General features: G+C 31.5%; 1 protein-coding gene across 1 annotated transcript in view; it reads right to left on the bottom strand.

Moving 5' to 3' along the window:
• Window positions 1-618: 618 nt before the first annotated feature.
• LOC134848663 (uncharacterized) overlaps window positions 619-22,038 on the bottom strand; it is a 105,985-nt gene continuing 84,565 nt past the window's right edge. The window contains exons 45-54 of the mRNA XM_063866181.1: window positions 21,826-21,949; window positions 19,851-19,925; window positions 17,179-17,241; window positions 12,596-12,664; window positions 11,586-11,654; window positions 11,006-11,074; window positions 9,817-9,885; window positions 8,588-8,656; window positions 7,384-7,452; window positions 619-897 (exon numbers count right to left, since the gene is read on the bottom strand). Of these exons, the coding sequence (XP_063722251.1) occupies window positions 819-897; window positions 7,384-7,452; window positions 8,588-8,656; window positions 9,817-9,885; window positions 11,006-11,074; window positions 11,586-11,654; window positions 12,596-12,664; window positions 17,179-17,241; window positions 19,851-19,925; window positions 21,826-21,949 (755 nt within the window). The 3' untranslated portion in view covers window positions 619-818. The remainder of the gene's footprint in view (window positions 898-7,383; window positions 7,453-8,587; window positions 8,657-9,816; window positions 9,886-11,005; window positions 11,075-11,585; window positions 11,655-12,595; window positions 12,665-17,178; window positions 17,242-19,850; window positions 19,926-21,825; window positions 21,950-22,038) is intronic.

The following is a 22,038-nucleotide window of genomic DNA, read 5'->3' as shown; positions in this document are numbered from 1 at the left end:
CCCAGACTCTGGAATTCCCCTGCCCGAGTGATAATAGCGCTCGAATGTTGAAACTGTCATATTAGAACTCATTAACCTTGCGGTGTGAACGAAATCAAATTTTATGATGTTGTAGTATAAGCTGAGAGTGACAAGAGAATCAAACCTCAGAACCTCTGGACCATTACTTCCGGTTTCTCGATCAAGATAAATAGTACCCAACCTTAATTCCGAAGGCCATTTTCCAACCCCACATGAAGGCAAGGAGCCAAAACTTAAGTTATAACGGGCAGTACCAAGACAAATTGTGGTTTATAATTTAGCCTAATCCATTAATTAGATTGTAACCGACAAACACTTGATAGAAGCCATTTCGAGGAGCTTGTGAAATCATACTTGTTCCTAAGTTTTTGCACTACGATTTTTCGCTCCTTGATGCAATTTACTATATAAATTGCTTCCACATCAATTTTTCATTACTTTTGTGACACTGCAGGGCTGATTGTCTTTCCTTTCAAAACATAGTTTTTTTTACCTTATTTAACTGCAAAGAAAGGAAGGAAATCGTGATTATGTAGATGGGGTTTCTTTTGAACTTTTTAAACATACAAAATGCAAAATTTTTATAGATGCATCAGACAAAAGTTACAAAATTTTTGATTCGAGTTAATTTTGGCTTTGTTGGATTGTTTTCAGTTTGATTTTTCTGTGAGGTTAATCATTTTCTGATAAACAAATTTACACAAAAAGCATCATTTTTGTTAAATTTGAGTTCAAAATAGTGCAAGTAACAGTTGTGATTAAAGCGTTTTTCGCCGTAATTTCTCTCATTTTCTTACTCAGTTTCTCTCATTTTCTCTGTAGTCATTGATCCAGACTCGGTTGTCGTCAGTCATGATCCAGATTTGGTTAACCTCGCTGAAACAATAAATTGTATTATAGGAGCAATATTTTGATCAAAACATGTTTACAGCCTCACACGTTTCATCCTGTAGCCACTTAAAGTATTTAACAGTGCAATTACTCTCTGCTTAGTAATCCTTTTTTACACAGTCTTCGACGCAAGATTTTTAACGCTATTTCGTTTTTTGAGTTAATAGTTTTTGAGCTATTGCCTTTTTTAGCTAATTTATTGAGCTAATTCATCTGCAATTTAGCGCCACATTCAAATTGTGATGTTTATGGGTAAAATTTGAGGGCATAAGTACTTCAAATGTACAAGGAATTTTCCTTTTTCTGTTTGATAATGTTTCCATATACGAACTTACGTAAAAGCCACCTTAGTCAGTCTTCTAATTGATGTGAGGCTAAAAATCGAGCTTTGTACAAAACAGATCTGTGATGCGTATCCTTTCCGTACCTTTAGAGTAGATGGTTTTTTTGCTATTCTTGATTCGCATTGCGTTTTTTTAACCCCTTTTTGGTTAAATTGCTCGATATACGTCGAGTCTATTGTTTTTTTCTAGGGCTTGCTCTCTGTATGAACTGCGCATCAAACCCATGAATTATAATCGATTACATAATCATTTCGTAATTGATATCTATAAAATTACAAAATTATCGAATCAATTATAACTAAGTGTAATTGATTTTTTGAGATATTATCGAAAAATTTTACAAACTTACATGAAATTTTTTCATTCAATATTTAGTTCGGCTGCTACATATTAGGTTTTCTAACTTTATATATATTTTTTTTCTTATATTTTATACTTTCTCAACTTTTTCAATTTATGGCCGTTTAACCTTTTTTCAGTTCATTTTTTTACCACAATCGCCAATCGCCCAAATCCCCACCTCTTCCCCTGATGGATGAAGGTGGTAGGGGATTGAACGGAACTTTTTTGCTTTTGTTTTTTCAGCACAAACACTTTGACATTTGAAATTGAATTTTTTGTTTAGAACTTATTGATTTTAGAACTAAAAAGAAAATCGAATATAATCAATTATAATGGATTCAAATAGATTTTTATATTTGAAAATTCATCAATTATAATGAGTTATTTTGACGCGAAAATCTCTATTGCCCCAAAATTACTGAAATATAATCTTAATGAACTAAATATAATCTTATACTGAAATATATAATCTTAATGAATTATAATGGATTTTAGTTTTTCAAAAACAATTGATTATAATAGCAATATGTTAGATTTCGTAGTCTTAGTTTAACATCCTTAATCCACTTTAGTGGATTATTTTTGTCTCGGAAAATTATTATAATCGATTATTATCCATTATACTTAAGTAAAGGTGCATCTTTCTGGCTCTCAATTTTCTGCACTTGAAGGCCAATTTCAATTTTTTATCAAAGCTACTCGTTCCTAATCCGTTTAGCACCCAAATTTTAAGTTAGGAGCGAATCATTCATTGAAATCAATCGATGAAATGGGCATAACTTGTGTAACTGTTACAGGGCAATTACATGACTAATAAATTATAATTACGCATTTTTGGCTAGTTTACATGGTAGCTGGATTAAACTTCGGTTGGTTTTTATAACGCCAAAAAATGCACAATTTTTATAAGTCTTTATTTTTTTTGAATGAAAATAACACAGATTTTGAAAGCAGGAGTTTGTGGGCAAACAACTTGAACAATAAACAAACTAGACGATCCGAAAGAAACTAAATTTAGATCAAAACTTGCGTGCAAATTTTGTGACAATTGTTTACAGACCTAAATTAACTTCAGCTTGAGCAAGCACTGGTTGTACAATCGCAATTAAGGTTATTAGTGTCACAGTAGTGGATTTCAAAAACATACTATACTTTTTCAATTAAATGTCTTATAAAATTTTTGTAATATTAGTTTTTGATGGGATCTGTGATAAGATACCGTTTTTGTTTTTGTGAAACTTCATATTAAGCAAAAATTTTTTGGGCTTAATTCTTATTGGGCTTAATTCTTATATTTCACAAAGACGTATAAATTAATTTCAGATATTTTACGAGTGTCTAGTTTGCTTGTCGCCCAATTTCACTGTGATTCCGCATCCTTGCGGTTTCTACTAAATTATAATCGGGTTGAATTAGCCGGAATAACCTTTGTGTTAAAGTCCATTTCCATGAAAAAAAAAACAATTTTATATATTTTTTCATCTTCGAGATCAAAAGCAATTGATTCAAAATTAATACTATCAAACGGTTTTTAGCTTAGTTTGTTTCAAATTAGTCATTCTTAGTCATCCTAAAACAATTTTTCAAAATTATTTCGGATATTGGTTTTTTTTAATTAACAGTTCTTGAGTTTTTCAATTACTTTGAGTTTTTAATTTTGAAAAATTTGTTTAATATCACAATTTTTTTTATATCCGGCTGTTTTGTCACTATATTTGCGGCAGAAAGTGTGTTTTAATCGAAAGCTAAAATTTTTCCTGTTACCATTTTTGTTCACATTTGATATCCTTATAACTTCTCGACTGCCTTCGCATACAGTGTGTATCTGCGGTAGTGACCTAACTAAAAAAATTTTGGCAATACTCCTTGTTACGATAAAAATTTATCTGCAAAGCTTATAGTTTTGTTCTACAGGGCGTCAGCTACAATTCCGTCTGGTTTTTTTCAGCTTTTAAAAAAGTTCAACACTCATATCAATCAAATCTGCTCTTTCAATGCTACCAGAAAATTTTAGGACCAATTTGTCGAATAAGAACCAAGTGATTGAAAAATATTATGGAACCAGGAGTTTTTCAACAGGGTAAATCAGAGAGCAAAAACAGTAATCGTTTTTTTTTCTCGAAAGCGCTAAAATCTTACAAAGTTGACTTAAATTAATTCGAAAGCATGTCGCTTCTAAAAGTTTTTTAAAAGATGCAAGATTTACAGTCTTTTATCCTCGCATTGGTTTTTGAAAAAGACAGCTGGGTGGACAAAGACATAAGGAGATACAAGAAAAAAGGGACGCGGATACAAGAAAAAGTCAAAAATCAAAAGCACCAACAGGTTTTTTTGTTCTAAAAAATCAAGCACATCAGTTGTGTGTGTTCTCAAAACTTTCTGCTTCTTTTCTGGGTTTAAATATTTTGCAAATAGCTTAAGATCCTTTCCTATAAAAAAGTTTCTAAAACTGAGTTTTCTGAAATCTGATTAGATATTAGGACTACTAGATCTGATTAGATATTAGATATTTAAAAAAATACGCAATTTTTATTCAGTAAAAGTTATTCAGTTGTTTCCACAAAAAAAACAAAAGATTATTAAGAAAAGTTGTCTTTCAGCTGAACGCAATAATTTACGGCTTTTTTTCCATAGTTTTTTCAAACGTTCTTTCACATTATATTTTTTTGTGAGATTTGATTCAGCCAGTTTTTAATAACAAACTGTCACTTTTAAATAAACACAGATTTTTTAAAACGGACAGTTTGAATTGTTGTGCGGAGTGAAACAGCGTGATCCCTTGCGTAATGATTTCTACTGTAGGAATTTCCTGGCCTTATATTTCTTGCTGATAACTTTGTTTTTATTAGATGACTCAATGATACATTTCTCTGGCCGCACTTAGAGTACTCTGCAAGGAGTGCATACGCAGCGTAATAGGACCGGCAGGGAGATTATCTCTGCGATAAAATCAAAAAACAAAGGTTATTTTGGCAAACACTGGATATTTGGACTGCAGTTTTTTAAATCGATATTTAGAACAAAGGCACGTCCTTGATTCCATCTTAAGTAAGCTGTAAGCATTATAATTTTTGAAAATTTTGGAATATGATTAATGAAGCAAGGGTCATCTTAAACCTATTGAACTTTTTGACGCTGAAATTGTAAAATTTTGTGTATTGCTTTTCAGCTAAGAGCAATAGTTTACGGCTGTTTTTCATAACTTCTCAAACGTGCTTTCAATTGATAGATTTTTTTGTGGGATTTGATTTTAGTTTTTTTTTCAAATATACAAAACTTCCGCTTTTTTTGCCGCGAGTTTTCATTTACAACTATTTTTAGAGTAAAGCACACAATTGTTTTAAAAATGGAGAGTTTGGTTAGTGAATCCTGGGGCGTTGAAACACACTGTCGAGAAATTCCTGTCAACACTATTCTCTGATCGTCCCAGTTTTTTTAAATTTTTTTAAAACAATTTTCTTGCCGCATTGAAGTTGCACCTTTTGCAGCAAAAAAAGAAACGGACTGGAAGATTATCACAGTAAAAAATCAAAAAATATCTTAGCGAGCCGAATATTGTTCTACTAGTGATTTTGGAATTAAGTTTTTGTCGAGCTCTTGCAGAAAAAAGGCATAATTATAGCTGATTGCATTTTTTAATCATTTAGCATCTTTTAATAATGATTCAATTTTGTATCGGTCTAATTATTTCAATGTTTTCAAGTTAAACTATTAGCTATTTTTTTCATGGAAATTAAATTAATATTTAGAAAAATTTTTAAGCGACAGTCTTGGTTTTCGTTTTCATTCAAGTATTGGACATCAGTCTTTCTGGCACTAAATCATAATTAAATTTTTGACACTGTTCGTTTCAATACAATGGAAGGCCATTTGTTTTTGACATTCAACACGATTGTCAGTTTTTTAAAAAAAAACCACTGCGTTAGGATTGCCTATTTTTTTTAGAATCTACACATATTTGCTCAAAAAAAGCAAAACATAACCATCTGCGGTTGTAATTCACCGCTTTGATAATGTTTTTCGCAAATCTTTTTTCAGCAATTTAGGAAGAGAAGGTGCAAAAAGCAACCTCAGTTGTTTGATTGAGATGTACTTATTATTTTTAATAGTTTTTGTCAAATTCAAAAAAGTTTGACTTTTCACTGGATTCAAGTTAATATTTGAAAAAAATGCACGGATACTCCTTGCCGATAGTCTTGAACTTGCTGCTTTCCTAGTTGTTTTAGTTACTAAGTCGCTAGCAGAAAATCTTACATTAGAGATTGCTGAAAACTTTTCTCCGGGACGAAAACTTGATAGAGATTTTGCACGTTTGCATTGAAATTGGATTTTTTTCAATTAAATTTTCTGAGTAGGCGGCTTGGTTTAAGTTACCAGAAACTTATAACGGCTACGTGTTCTAAATATAGTTGAAATTTGAGAAAAAAGAACCAACCATGCACTTTCAGTTGCTTGATTAAAAATTGCTGATTTGCAATGAGTTTTATCAAATCCGAAACAATTTCACTTTCTACTCAGTTGATATTTGAATCAAATGGACTAAAAATCCTAACCGATAGTCTTAATTTTGATGCACAGAAACTTCGTTTTCATTCAAATAATCGAAATCAGTCATTTTGGCAATAAAAAGAAAATTTAAGCACTGTTTTTTTATTGCAATGGAAGGCCTATAACACTTGATGTCCTACCCGAGTTCCTTTTGTTGTCAAAACCACTTACTTAGGATTACCCATTTTCCAAAAGTTTCTTAGATATGCTCAAAAGAAGCCTTCTGATGTTATATTTCACTGCTTTTTCTTCTTTTCAGCGAATCTCTAGCAGAGACTTATCAATATATTTCATCGGATGTTTCTGAAATATGTTTTACCCAAGACAACAGATTGTGTTTTTGCCCTTTAGACAAAAATTTGAGAAAGCTTTCAATGAAAATGGATAAAATTTTCAAGATAGTAGGATTAGATTTATAGTTTGACAAATATTCGCAAGAACTTTGGGAGAAATTTTGCAAAAGCAACCTCGGTTATAGTAAAACGAATATTCAATTAAAAGCAACCTCAGCTGTTTGATGTAGATGCATTTATTAAGTTTTATAGGTTGTAGTTAATTCAAACAAAATTGATTTTTCAATAGATTCCAATTTTTATTTGAAACAAGTGGGCTGAAACTCATTCAAGTAAACCACTGAAGACAGTCTGGTACTAAAGCAATTAAAATTGTGGACAATTTTAAAACAACTTCAATTCTAATTGGCCGCCGTAACCATACCCAAAAACTATTTTTTATTTTGTTCCATATGCTTTTGAGTAGAATTCCTAAGAGTTTCAGTTCCTGTAGTTTTTTTGCTACAGATTTGCACAGCGAAAAATGAGAATTTTTACTTTCCTCCGAAGATGTTTTGTTTATCAATTTTGTGCTGCGTTTATTTTTTTCATTGGTTTTTATAGTTTTAATAGTTACTATGTTTCTAGCAGATACTCAGGAAAATCTCACAGTAAATGATTCTGAAAAAATTCCCCCAAAACGAAAACTTGATAGAAAATTTGCACGTTTGCCAAAAAACTTGATAAAAAACTTGAATTTCAAAGAAGGAGGTTTAAAATTACCAGAAATTAACAACTACTGAGTGTTCTTAATAAAGTTGAATTTCGAGAAAAAAAAACAACTATGAAATTTCAAATTGCTCAAAAAAAAGCTGATTTGAAATTATTTTTATGAAATCCGAAATTTATTGAATTTCTATTTCTATTGAATTGATATTTGAAACAAATGGACTAAAAATCCGTACCGATAGTCTTGATTTTGTTGCACAGGGTTTTCGTTTGCATTCAAGTATTGGAGGTCATTCACTCTGTCACTGAAACAAATTGAGAGTTTCGACACTGTTTTTTAGTGCATTGGAAGGCCTATAATTTATGAGATCCAAAAAAAGTGTCTTTTTTTGAAAATTACTTCTTTGGGAGTACCCATTTCGTTGAATTTTCTTAGATTTGCTCAAAAAAAAACAACACATATCTTTCTCGTTTTATAGCTTACTGCTTTTTTATGTTTTCAGCAATTACTAACAGATACTTAGCAAAATATTACATCGAGTATTTCTGAAAAGTGATTTATGCCAGAAAATAGAATACATTTGTGCACTAAAGACAAAACTTTGAGAAATTAACAAATTGGTGAATTACATTCAAAGTTTGATAAAATTAGCTGGTAAAAAAAATTGAAAAATGCAACCTCAGCTGATTGATTTGACCTCTGTTGCAACCTCAGTTGTTCAAATTTGATTTTTCACTAGAATCAAGTTTTTATTTGAAACAAATGAACTGAAATTTTTTTTTACCGATAGTCTTGCAATGGCTGCATAGAGCCCACATTTTTATTCAAATAGTCTATTCCAGATATTCTGGCATTACAAAAATGAAATTGTGGACAATTTTTCTATTTTTATAATTTCCATTCCAGTTGTCAGCAATAACCAACTCCGAAAACTATTTTTAAATAAAAATGTTTTTTAAGCACCCATTAAGCAATTTGTTTGCTGGAGAGATGCACAGCGAAAAATAGGGATTTTTTCATTCCACCGAAGACGTATTTTTTTCAATTGTGTGCTGTGTTTGTTTTTGTTTTCAGTAGTTTTCCTATTTTTTCTTAATTTTGAAGACTCTAGCCGATCCTCCTGAAAATATGCTGAAAAAAGTTTGCCCAAGACAAAAATTTGATAGAAATTTTGCACGTTTGCTTTAAAATTGAAACTTTAAAAAAATATGTTGCAAAATTGATTTAAAAAACTTCCAAAAAAGGTGAGTTTACACGAGTTACAAGAAATTTAAGTAAGTTTAATGTTCTAAACAAACTTAATACTGGGAAAAATTACTAACTATGAATTATAAGTTGTTTCCGACATAAATTTTGATTAGCAATGATTTTTATCAAATAAGAAATAATTTCTTTTTTAGTGAGTTAATATTTGAATCAAACGGACTGAAAAACCTAACCAATAGTCTTGATTTTGATGCACAGTGTCTTCGTTTCCATTCAAGTATTGGAGTTCATTCATTCTGGCACTGAAACAAATTGAGAGTTTCGACACTGTTTTTGTAGTGCGTTGGAAGGCCTATAAATTGTGACATCCAAGCAAAGTGTCTTTTTCTTTTGAAAACCACTCCATTAGGAGTCCCTTTTTGCAGAATTTTCTTAGATTTACCCAAAAAAGCATTATATATATTTCTCCTTTTATAGTTTACAGCTTTTTTTATGTTTTCAGCAATTCCCTAACAGATACTTAGCAAATTATTACATCGAGTATTTCTGAAAAGTTATTTATGCCAGAAAAAAGAATACATTTGTGCACTAAAGACAAAACTTTGAGAAATTTTTCTGAGTGAAATGCGATGAAATTTAATAAATTGGTGGATTAGATTCAAAATTTGATAAAATTAGCTGGTAAAAATTTGAAAAATGTAACCTCAGCTGATTGATTTGAACTCAGTTGCAACCTCAGTTGTTCAAATTTGATTTTTCACTAGAATCAAGTTTTTGTTTGAAACGAAAGAACTGAATTTTTTTACTCATATTCTTGCAATGCCTGCATAGAACCCACATTTTCATTCAAATAATCTATTCCAGATATTCCGGCACTTACAAAAATGAAATTGTGGACAATTTTTTCTATAATTTCAATTCCAGCTGTCTGCAATAACCATCTGCGTAAGCTAAATTTTAATTGTTTTCATTTTTTTGAGTACCCATTCAGCAATAGGTTTGCTGGAGAGATGCACAACGGAAAATAAGAATTTTTTCAATCCACCGAAGAAGTATTTTTTTTTCAATTTTGTGCTGTGTTTGTTGTTTGATTTTCAGTAGTTTTCTCATTTTTTCTTAATTTTCAAGTTTCTAGCCGATCCTCCTGAAAAATTGCTGAAAAAGGTTTCCCCAAGACAAAAACTTGATAGAGATTTTGCACGTTTGCTTTAAAATTGAAACTTACAAAAAATGTCGCGAAATTTGATCAATAACTTCCAAAAGAGGTGAGTTTGTACGAGCTACAAGAAATTTTGAAAAGATATATGTCCTAAAAAAGGTTAAATACTGGGAAAAATAACCAACTAGGAATTATAAGTTGTTTCCCACATAAACTTTGATTTGCAAAGATTTTTTACCAAATACGAAATAATTTATTTTTTAGTGAGTTGATATTTGCTTCAAACGGACTGAAAAACCTAACCAATAGTCTTGATTTTGATGCAGAGTATCTTCGTTTCCATTCAAGTATTGGAGTTCATTCACTCTGGCACTGAAACAAATTGAGAGTTTCGACACTGTTTTTATAGTGCATATGAAAGCCTATAAATTGTGACATCCAACCAGAGTGTCTTTGGGTGCCCCCTTTTTGCTGAATTTTCTTAGATTTGCTCAACAAAAGCAACACATATCCTTCTCGTTTCATAGTTTACTGCTTTTTTATGTTTTCAGCAATTCTCTAACAGTTACTTAGCAAAATATTACATCAAGTAATTCTGAAAAATGATTTATGCCAGAGAATAGAACACATTTGTGCACTAAAGACAAAACTTTGAGAAAATTTTTTAAATGAAATTCAATAAAATTTAACAAATTGGTGGATTAGATTCAAATTTGATAAAATTAGCTGGTGAAAAAACTGAAAAATGCAACCTCAGCTGATTGATTTGACTTCAATTGCAACCTCAGTGGTTCAAATTTGATTTTTCACTAGAATCAAGTTTTTATTTGAAACAAATGAACGGAAATTTTTTTTACCGATAGTCTTGCAATGGCTGCATAGAACCCACATTTATATTCAAATAATCCATTCCAGATATTCTGGCACTTACAAAAAAGAATTGTGGACAACTTTTCTATAATTTCTAAATTCAATTCCAGTTGTCTGCAATAATCATCTGCGAAAGCTATATTTTAATTAATTTCTTTTTTTTGAGTACCCATTCAGCAATTTTTTTTTGCTGGAGAGTTGAACAGATAAAATTAAGAAATTTTACTTGCCTCTGAAGATATATTTTTTTAATCAATTTTGTGCTGTGTTTGCTTTTTCCATGGTTTTCTTTTTTTTAAATTTTCAAGACTCTTGCCGGCCCTCCAGAAAATTGCATGTTGAAATTTGCTGAAAAAAGTTTACCCAAGACAAAAACTTAATACTTTTAAAAAAATGTCGTGAAATTTGATCAAAAACTTTCGAAAAAATTGAGTTTCTTCGAGTTACAAGAAAATTTAAAATGCTAAGTGTTCCAAATATAGTTGAATATTAAGAAAAATGACCAACTATGTTTTTTAAATTGTTTCCTAAAAATAGGATTTGCAATGATTTTCATCAAATCGGAAATAATTTGACTTTTTAGTGAGTTGATATTTGAATCAAACGGACTGAAAAACCTTACCAATAGTCTTGATTTTGATGCACAGAGTCTTCGTTTCCATTCAAGTATTCGAGTTCATTCACACTGGCACTGAAACAAATTGAAAGATTCGCAACTGTTTTTTAGTGTATTGGAAGACCTATAATTTATGACATCCAACCAGAGTGTCTTTTTCTTTTGAAAACCACTCTTTTAGGATTCCCCTTTTTGCTGAGTTTTCTCAGACTTGCTAAAAAAAACAATACATATTCTTCTCGTTTTATAGTTTACTGTTCTTTTGTAATTTCAGCAATTCTCTAACAGATATTTTGCATACTGAGCAAAAAATTACGTGGAATTTTTCTGAAAAGTGATTTACGGCAGACAATAGAATACATTTGTGCCGTAAAGACAAAAGTTTGAGAAACTTTTTTAATGATATTTGATGAAATTTATCAAATTGGTGGATTAGATTCAAAATTTGATAAATTTAGGTGGTAAAAGATTGAAACATGCAACCTCAGCTGATCGATTTGACCTCAGTTGCAACCTCAGTTGTTCAAATTTGACTTTTCACTATGGTCAAGTTTATATTTGAAACAAATGAGCTGAAACTTTTTACCGATAGCCTTGATTTCGCCGCATAGAGCCCTCATTTTTGTTCAAGTACTCCGTTGCAGGCATTCTGCCTCTGAAACAAACTGAAATTGTGGACACTTTTCCAATAATTCCAACCAACTCCAATGGTCTGCAACAGCCATCCCCGAAAACTTTTCTTAGTACCATTTGCTTTTGAGAAACCATTAAGCAAAAGTTGTGCTAGAGACTTTCACAGCAAAAATGTGAACTTTACTTTCCTCCGAAGATGGTTTTTTATCAATTTTGTGCTGGGTTTGATTTTTCAGTGGATTTTAAAAACTTTTGTGGTTACTAAGTCTCTACCAAATACTCTCAGGAAACTCTCACGTTAAAAATTGCTGAAAAAGGTATACCCAAGACCAAAAATTGATACATAGAAATTTTTCAAGTTTTTCATAAAGTTAAAACTTTTACAGAATTTTTCATGAAATTTGATAGAAAGTTTTCAAAGAAGGTGGGTTTTTCCAAGTTACCAGAAACATACAGCGGCTCATTCTTCTTTAAACAAAGATAATTTTCAATGAGTTTCTTAATTCTGAAAGAATTAGATTTTCACTGAATTGATATTTGAAACAAATGGACTAAAAATTTTACCGATAGTCTTAATTTTGATGAATTCTTTTTGTGCTGTGTTGAGTGTGTTCAATATGCTTTTTATACTTTTGTAGACACTGAGTCCCTAGCAGATACCGATAATAATTTCACATCAGAGATTGCAGACAAGTATTTTCTCAAGGCAAAACTTGATAACAAAAATGCACGTAAGCGTTAAAGATAAAACTTTTCATGAAATTGATATAAATTTGTATTCAAAATAGGTTTTGTTGTTCAAATTGATAGAAGTTTACAACGGCTAATTTTTCCAATTATGGTTGGATGAACGAAAATGTGCAAATTATGCAGTTTCAGTTGGTAGCTGAAAAAAAAAATTTTGAATGGTTTTGATTTTTCATTGGACTTGATATTTGAAACAAATGTAAAAAAATTGTTTACCGATGGTTTTGTTTTTGATGCATAGACCCCTCATTTTTGTTCAAGTACTCGACTGCAGACATTCTGGCACTAAAAACATAAAGAAACTGTAAGCACTGTTTATTTTAATATCTTTAGCTCCCAAATATTGAAATTTCCATTTGCATTTGAGTAGCCATTTCAAACTACTTTTTCTTGGTAGGTTTTCGCAAAGAAAATGGGAAATTTCGCCTTCTTCCGAATATGTATTTTTTCCAATTTTTTGATGTTTTTTGCTTGTAAAGTCTTTTTTCTATGGCTTTAGAAGATATTTAATTTAGCAACTGTTAATGTGAGTTCTTGATTAATTTCTTCAAAGCAAAAGCTGAAAAGCGATGTTGTACGTGTGCATGAAAACCGAGCTCCCAAGATGACATTTGAGTTTTTAAAATACAATTCAATACCAATAGTTTGAAAAATCAAACTCGAGAACCATTTTATTTTGAGTGCCATTTTTGAAAGCTATTTTTTGAATAGTTATTTTAAAAATTTTTTTCCTAGATTTGCCCAAAATTAATGAACAATTTCACCTTCTGATTTTTTTCAATTTTTGTGCAGTTTTTTCCCGCTGTAGTAGTTCACTACATTTCTGTAATATGCCCTAATCAATTTTCTAGCAGATACTGGCAAAATTATTACAAAAATTGCTGAAAAATACTTTACCGGGACAAAAATCAAGTTGGTAAACAAAGAGCAAGTGCGTAGAAACATCAACACTTTTTAGAAAAATTTTGATGACATTTGATAAAGTTTTCAGTAAGGGTAGGTTAAAAGTATCTTTCAAAAACATTAATTGTCTAAGGAACCAGAAATATACAACCACTAGTTGCTCCAACTAGCGTTGACTATTGAGGAATAGTTTAAATATGCAAAATTAGTTATTTACTTGAGATGCAATTTTAACACATCTTGAGTTTGCTTGAGATGCAATTTATACACATCTTGAGTAAAAGTTCTAAATGCTTTGAGGGACCTTGCAAGGTTTCCATTCTCAACTGCGCATGAGGAAAAAAAAACTTGTTTTTGGTTTGCAGGTATCTTGCAAGATGTGAATTCAAAGTACACTATAAAATTTAGTGATCAGCCTTATATTAACAATCAAAATTTCATCATCAGGTTTTCTAACACAAAAACTTTTTCCGATGTTTTAGGCGCTGACTACTTCAATACAGATGAGTTCCAATAGTACGTTACAGCTAATTTTAAGGCTTTTTTAGTGAAAACTTTTTTCTATAAAAGGTTTTTATAGTGCTGAGTTTTAAACGCTATTTTTTCCGTAAGAAAAAGTGGAATATTGGGAGCAAAAGATCCAAATATGTTGACTCAGTTCTTTGCCACTATGCTTCCTTACTTCAAATTTTCACGTTCAAAGGAACGCAAAATTAGGTAACATCCGTGCAAGTCAGCGCAAGGATTACATTCCAAACTGAACTTCAAAAACGCAAACTTCTGTAAGAATCTTTCATGTTTCACAATCCTTTGTAATTATTTTGCAAGTTTCCTATTTAATTACCCTTTTAATCGAGAAGTCAACTCGTAAGTTATTATGTAGCTTCTATTGAAAGGACGCCAACTGGGCAGTTTATTGTTGTTCATTTTTTTAGATCATCATTCTACAAATTTATTGATCAGGTGGTTTTGAGTTATAACTTAGGAGCCAGAACAGAACTTACAACCCTTTGAGCGTCTAATTTTGTTCAAAATTGTGTCAAATCCTTTTGGATTTTCCCAAACAATGCACATTTTGTGCTGTTTTATTTTACAGTTTTATTTCACAGCTTTTTATGCTTGAGGCATATTTCTAGCTTATACGCAGAAAAATCTACCTCCAAGATTGCTGATATATTTTTACCTATGACGTAAAATTGATGACAAAATTGCAAGTGCACTAGAAAATCACGGTTCATAGTAATTTTTGATGACATTTGATAAAGTTTTCAGTATAGGTGGGATACAATTGTAAATTAAAATTTTTAATTGTCCAAGTAACCAGAAGTTTTCAAACGCTAATTATTCCAATTAGAAGGAAAATTTTAGGAAAAAAAAGGCCCAAATGTGCAAATGTATTTGTTTGCTTCAGTTGCATTTTCACACGTCTTGTAACTGGTTGAATGGTATAGGGAAAACAAAATGGTGCAAGGACCTCGTAAGGTTTTTACTCCACGCTGGGCATCAGAAATTGTTTTTGTTTTGTTAATTGCGCTTATCTTGCAAGAGGTGAGCTCAAAGTAGAATGTAGAATTGAGTGCATTTCAACTATTAACTTGTATTGATGAGAAACCAAAGGAAACAGTAAAACATTTCCATGGTTTTTGTGTCAAATCTAATTAATCATAATTTTTCACTCAACGCAAGTTGATATATGAAAAAAAATGGATTGAAATTTCTCACTGATAGGCTTTACTTTGATGCAGAGTACCATCACTTTTGTTCGACATTTCATCTGCAGACTTTCTGGTACGAAAGTTTTTGATGTGTTAGATACTGTCTGTTTCAAAACATATAAATGCAGATAGTTTGGGACAGCTAACTTCGAGGACCAGCGTATAGGGAAAATTTCGAGAGTTTTTTGCACATTGTGGAGTTAAATTTTTAACGCTAAAATTTCTTAAAAGAAGTGGACTAGTGGGAGGAAAGGTCAAGTATGCAGCATCAGTTGTTTGCTCAAAGTTTTCTTATTTTAAAAATCCATTCTGAAAATTGCTAACTTTTTTATTACATTTCTTTGAAAGTGTTTTGAAAGATTTCCAGTGGAGTTACACTTTGGAATCCAAATGTAAACTCGTAAGTCAATTTACACCATGTAGTTTCGATTGTAACCTCGCCAAGTGGTCAGTTTCACTTTTTTCACCTTTATAGATCATCTTCCTACATATTTTTGATGTTTATTTATGCGCAGGTGAATTAAATTTATAGTTGAAGGATGAGATCTTTTTGGTGCAATATTTTGTAAAACCTAAAAAAAACTAATATCTTTTTGAATTCAAGTTAATATTTGAAATTCATTACAATGGCCGAGCTGTGAACTGGATAGGCGCACATTTTTGTGTCTGTATGTTCCTGGATTCCTGAGACAAGTCTTTAAATATGTTCCAAAATGTAATTGGACTCAATCTACAAAAGTTCCGTGGACTCCGCGCACAAATATTTTAACGTAAATTTTGTCGGCATTTTAGTTTTGTTGTTGATTCCGCAACGAGCGAATGTAGATAGTTGTTCCAGGTTCCGCCAATGTAAGCGGATTCCGGAAAAGTAAGTGGATTCCGCAAATTTATAACGGGTTGCGCTTACACTTTGGGAAACCGGCTCAGAATTTGCTGATTCCGTTTACAATTTGCGGATTCCACTTACAGTTGCGGAATCGAGGAAAGCTTAAGTTTACTAAAGACATATATTATTATTTGTTCAAAGTGTTCTGGATTCCTCAAATTTTGTTTCGGATTCCGCAACGTTGCCCGTTTTTAGAGCAATTTTGAGTAATACAGTGTTTTAACTATTAGTCCGCAGAATCCAAAACAGCAAAGAAGATCATAGAAAAAGAGCAATGTTGCGGATTCCGCGATAAATCTGGTTTTGGCGTGTTGTGGATTTCGCTTACAATTCACAAAACGCACAGTTTAGTTTTGTAAGGTTAAATAGGTTGAATATTCCTACCGATAGCTTTGACTTTGGTGCAAAGAGCCTTGGTTTTCGTTAAAACCCTTGAGTGCAAAAATTTTGGCACTGAAAATCTACTGAAAACTTGAACATTCGATATTTTTATAGCAATTCTAGATGGCCATTTTTGGCCTTTTTGAAAGCTCTGGCTCCATTTTGCAAGATTCCTGCTAGACATTGCGATAATTTTTTTTCAACGATATTGCACGAATTCAATTTCTACTGAGGAATTGTTTCTGGACCTATGTGCCATTCTTGGTATGTTCCATGCATTTTATGGCTTTTGCAAGTTTCCACAGCAATTATCTAGCAAATATTTCTCTCACGTCAAGACCTAGAATGCAAAATTAAACGAGTGCGTTAATATGAAGGCAAAAAAAGATATTTTGAAGGTTTCTGAGAGATAATTAAAGTTATAGTTTGGAAAAAATTGATCGTTTAAGCAACCAAAAATATATACTGATAATTTTCTAGATAAAAAATTGGATAATGTTCAAGTTCGCACTTTCAAATGTTTGCTCCAAATGCAGATATTGAGCATCTTTGGTGTTCGGTAAAAGTTCTGAGATGTTCGGTAAAAGTTCTTCGCGTTAAGAAAAAGAAAACTAAGATTCGCAATTAAGTATACGAGCTCACTGCTCAACTCGTAGTCCAATCAACATAAACATACATTTTTTCAAATCAAAGTTTGCAGAGTGGAATTTTTTTTGGTTCCGTTAATTATCTCCAAAATTTACATGTTTTCAATGCTAATTTTGGTGAAAACTGACTCAATTGCTAATTGATTGAAAAGTTTGTTCGAAACCTTAATCAACTTTTATTTTCAAGGATTTTGTCTAATACAAAAAGTTTTGCTTTTTTATGCAGTCAACTTGCATTCTGAAATAAATTGGATTACAAATTCTTACCGATTGCTGTGACTTTGATGCAGAGAACCTTCCGTTTTGTTCGAGTACTCGAGTGGGGACAGTCTGTTAAGGAAAAGAGAGTGAAATAACGGAAACTGACTATGAAATTGAAAAAACGCTAATATTTTGTAGCATCTAATCGAGATTTTGCTAGAAAAGTTGTTTAAGTAATACAATGATCTTAAAATAGATTTGATCTCTGTACTTCACGACAGACTGCAGGGCTTTGCATAGGCAACTTACTCATGGGAACCATAACTTAAGACCATGGGAACCATAAAAGGGAACCATAACAGACTTGAGAACCATAAAAGATAAAATAGCATAAACATTTGAAGATTGAAATGAAGAACAACTACATATTACATTTCACGATAAAAAACTAACTAAAATATTTCATGGTAAATTTATCAAAAATTTGATTGTAAATGAGCACAACAAAAAAAACTGTGTCAGTTTTTATTACAGTTTTTGCTTAAGAAAAAGTGAAAAAGAATAAATAGTCATGCATCTGCCACCATAAATAGTCATATCATGAGTTTTTGGACAATTTTATTCCAGGAAACTATCAACTGTTTAAAATCATTTTTGAGTAGGATTAGTATTTAAAAAAAAGATTTGCTGTCAAGGATAGGTATACTGCTGAAATTTTCCCCTTTTTTGCTTCAAATTTTTTCCTCTTTAAATCATTAAATCTTTTTTTTACGATTTCTTGATTAACTATCGCTATTAAAGAATAACAGAAGTCATAGTAGGATCAGAGGCGCCTGAAAACGGGCTGCATAATTCCACGGCGTTCTCGCAATGAGATTTAGTTTGGTTGTAAATGTAGTAACTTTTACAATGAATGGAATCTAATTTGCAAACAATTTATTCTGATTATTTTTATTATTATTATACCAAAATGTTCTCCAAGTTCTTTCAGAATCACGACATGAAATGACTTCCAGAATTGCAATCTTACTAACATAAAAAGCACGCAATAGCACGTAAACAAAAGCCAGTAGAAGTTTAGGCTATTTTACACAACCCCACTTATTCCTTTACATATGCTTTAATAACATGAGACAAAAAAATCAACCGTATTTTATTATGCATATGACATTTCTGATTGCTAGAGAACAATCGAAGTATATCAAACTATCGAAAAAACCGCAAAAGATTAGGGCATTTGATGAACTCAAATAAGCTACTGTTGAATTAAAAAATAGTTATATGCCGACTTTTGTACCTCGCAAGCATCACAGCTTCGTTCCTGAAAATGAACCCCATTCAGTTTTTTGGATCTACTTAACAATTTCCCTCCTTTTGGTACATACTTAAAAATTGCCACCCCTATTAATAAAAGCAGTAAGTTAGCGCTAGAGCTTTATATTGGTACTTCTAATTTTGCTGTTGCTGCAAAATGCGTTTTAATAATCCACTTAACAATTGCCCCCTTTCTTAAAAGAAAGGGGGTAATTGTTAAGTAGATCCAGTTTTTTAAAAGACTATAAGTTAAAAGTCAGATTATTATGCTAAGCTTCATTTCATATTACATGTACAGTAGAATATCATCGCAAAAACTGCCAAATTTTCCCGACAAAGAATGATTTTGAGCTTTTACGATCCATAAAAACCAAAGCTCGGAAGACCTTTTTGCTTGTGAATGTTTCGATCACTCTTCGCTTAGGGAAAAATGTAAATTCTTAAGACATGCTTTTTACAAACTGGATTTTGACTTGACATATCTTTCTTGCTATCAATTCATTATGTTCACTGTTTAAGAGTTACGTATTTACGATTTTCTTAAAAATCTGTTCTTGCATGTGTTAACAAGTTGAATACTCTTTTTTTCTCCAAATTTATCACCTAAGTTTTCCCAAAACCAGATTGACTAACAAAACGATAATTCTCAAGGTATAACATTTTGGTTGACAAAAATGAGCCAAAATGTCTTTTATTCAGGGTAAAAATTTGGTTCCACATTTGGTAATCACCACCACATTATTCGAGTTTCAAATCAAAGCTAAAATATTTTCCTCATAATCCTCATAAGTGTTTTCAGTTGAGAAAAAATGAGAAATTATCCAATTTTTCCTTTTTGTCCGGATAATTTAAATGACTACTGTATATTTTAGAAAAAACCTTGATTTTTCTCCTACTTTCAGAGGCGGATTTATGGGGGGGGGGCGGGGGGACACTCTTCTTCCTTCAGGGATTCGACCCCCTGCCGACCCAAAGGGTCCCTCCCCCTTTGGTACTTTTTAAGAATTCCATTTTTGGCCGATCAACTCTGAAATTTTTCTGAAGGCGCCTTTGGCGCCAATATATATTTACTTTGAGGGGGAGCGCGCGCCAAAAAAAAAAAACGGCTTTTTTTGACCTTTTTTTTCAAATATTTGCCTCTAGGAGAGCTCGGAAAATCAATTCAGCCGATCTAAAAAAAATATCGTCAAAATTTTTGAAAATATTTTGAAAATCCGCTCCCCCCCCCCTCGAGAAAATCTTAGATCCACCCCTGCCCACTTTATGTATTTACATTAAACAATCTACAACTTTTTCCAATCATAAAAGCAAAATACCGAAGTTTTGAAACGTATTGGTTCCAACAATTTTTCAGTAACTTTTGTTTTTATTTCAAAATTCCTAGAAATTTAAAAAAAAATCAGATTAGTTGAACACAAACTTACACGTAAGCAGGGTCGTTGTAGCCGTAAGGTACACCATAATCGCTCTGCAGAGTCGGTTGGTTGGTCTGAGAAGATCTAGAAGTAATAAAGATTAATAGCTTCAATCAAATGGACGAAAATAAAAATGCTTGTATTAGAGCAAAACATTGACTAATCGACTGCCCTTCAATTGCTCTAAAACAGTTTTTAGAACGAAAAAAATTATAAAATTTTTTTAATAAAAAACATAAAATTTGATTTTTTGAACTTTATATGCTTTTTATCCCCATGCGGCTATTGTCAATCTGGCATAAAATCCCTACGGATAAATTTTTTGGCGGTACACTTTCAGCATCATAGATAAATTCTTGAAATCGCGCATAAATTTGTCTAATATGATAAAATTTGGCAAATTGACAATTTCAAAACTTCTAGAACGGAACATTAAAAAATGAGGATAAAAGTCTTCTTGAAGTTGAACTCAAAAAATTGATATAATAATGGGGGGACAAACAAGTTTTGTTGTTGAAAATTATGATTTCGATCTAAAAAAATTGTCCGAATAATAAAATCATTATCCCCATGCATTTACATTCTTTTCAAAACAACAATAAAAATCGGTAAATACAATTATTTACAATAAGACTGCTCGTATCAGGGCATGACATAAATGTTACGGCTGTTTAGAGTGTTTGAAACATAGTTGGCTTTAAAACCTAATAAAGGATCATAAAAAATTATTGTAAAATTTGGAACTTTTTGTGAAATTTTTCCGCTAAATTCAATGAAAGTAAAAAAAAACTAAATTCTGATTCTTTTAATTTAATATTTGGATCAAATTAGGTGATTGTTTGTAGCTTCTTTGCTTGTCTTTCGCTTTTTTGCCTGCACGAGCTTTCACAAGAAAAAGATTTTTTTTAAATTGAGCAACAGTATCGGCAACTTTCGGATTGTATAATTTTTTTCGTATATTTATTAATTTCGGAGGTGTTTATGTGAAAAAATTTTGTTACCTTTCACATTCATTTTTTTGCAGATCTCTATTTAGTTTTTTTTCGAACTCGGTTTTGAATTCAATTGGCAGTTGGTTGATAATGTTAATTCAGGTTGCAAGAAGGTAACAAAAATGGCTGCTTCTCCAGAAGTAGAATTTGTAAGTGGAAAATTTGTAAGTGGAATTTTTCATGAAAAAAACTGTTCATTTTTGATGTACTGGTAAGCTAACTTTTTTGATATTTCTGCGCTGTTGCAAACTCCGGTTTCTCTTGTTCAGTTAGATGTACTGATCTTTTTCAAGCTATTTAAGATTTTCAAAGGAAGTTTGCACGTAACTGAAGGTCGTTTTCTAAAAAATCTTTTGATATGTTTCAGAAAATTTTTTTCGGTATCGAGAAAAAGTTTTGGCCGTTGCTTTGACAAAATTACTACCAAGAAAAAGTCCCAATAAATTTTACTCTAATTTCTAAAGCAGTATGATTTCATTTTTCAAAAAATTACTGAGATGTTTTTGTATTATGGTTTCTTTAAACGCATCCAAAGATCGTTTAAAGAAAATCAACTCAAATGGACAGTTAGTGAAAGGTAAACTAATTGTTATCTTTTTAGAAGTTTTGGGATTATTACCCAGCAACGAAGAACTTTTATTCATTTTGAGCTAAGCTTTTGTGAAAATTTTTATGGCATCAACACAATTTTATAATCTGCTTTGCCCTATCAGTCACGACGTGCTTTTTAGTCGTTTCAGAGTTTCCGACTTTGCAATTTTTGTTTTGTTTTGAGTGGTTATGAGTGTTTTTAGAATAAGCAGCATATATTTTTGAACCGCGAGTGATGTGAAGCTTTGAGTTTTCTCAGTGTTCAAAAATATGTTTTCTTCTTTTAAAAGAACTTTCGATTATTTTGCATTACAAACAATTGACACACAATTGAACAATTAACTTCAAAAAAATGTGAAAAAAAATTGAGTTTTGCTGTTTTTGAAATGAAGTTTTTTTACCTGCAGCGAGCATTGGTCAGAAGTAGAACTACCAGTGACAATAACAAAATAATCACGACAGCTGCAATGACGCTGATGATAAGAATAATCACACCTTGTGCTAAAACCCCATTGTCGTTGGGAGCTAAAATAATCAGAGTAAAAGATATTGGATCTATTTAACAATTGCCCCATGGTATGTAATAAAAAATCTCCACCCCTTTAATTAAAACG

This window comes from Symsagittifera roscoffensis, chromosome 6, assembly GCF_963678635.1.
Source record: "Symsagittifera roscoffensis chromosome 6, txSymRosc1.1, whole genome shotgun sequence".
Classification (NCBI taxonomy): Eukaryota; Metazoa; Xenacoelomorpha; order Acoela; family Convolutidae; genus Symsagittifera; species Symsagittifera roscoffensis.
The sequence above is the reverse complement of the archived record's forward strand: the minus strand, read 5'-3'. Positions and strand labels throughout refer to the sequence as shown.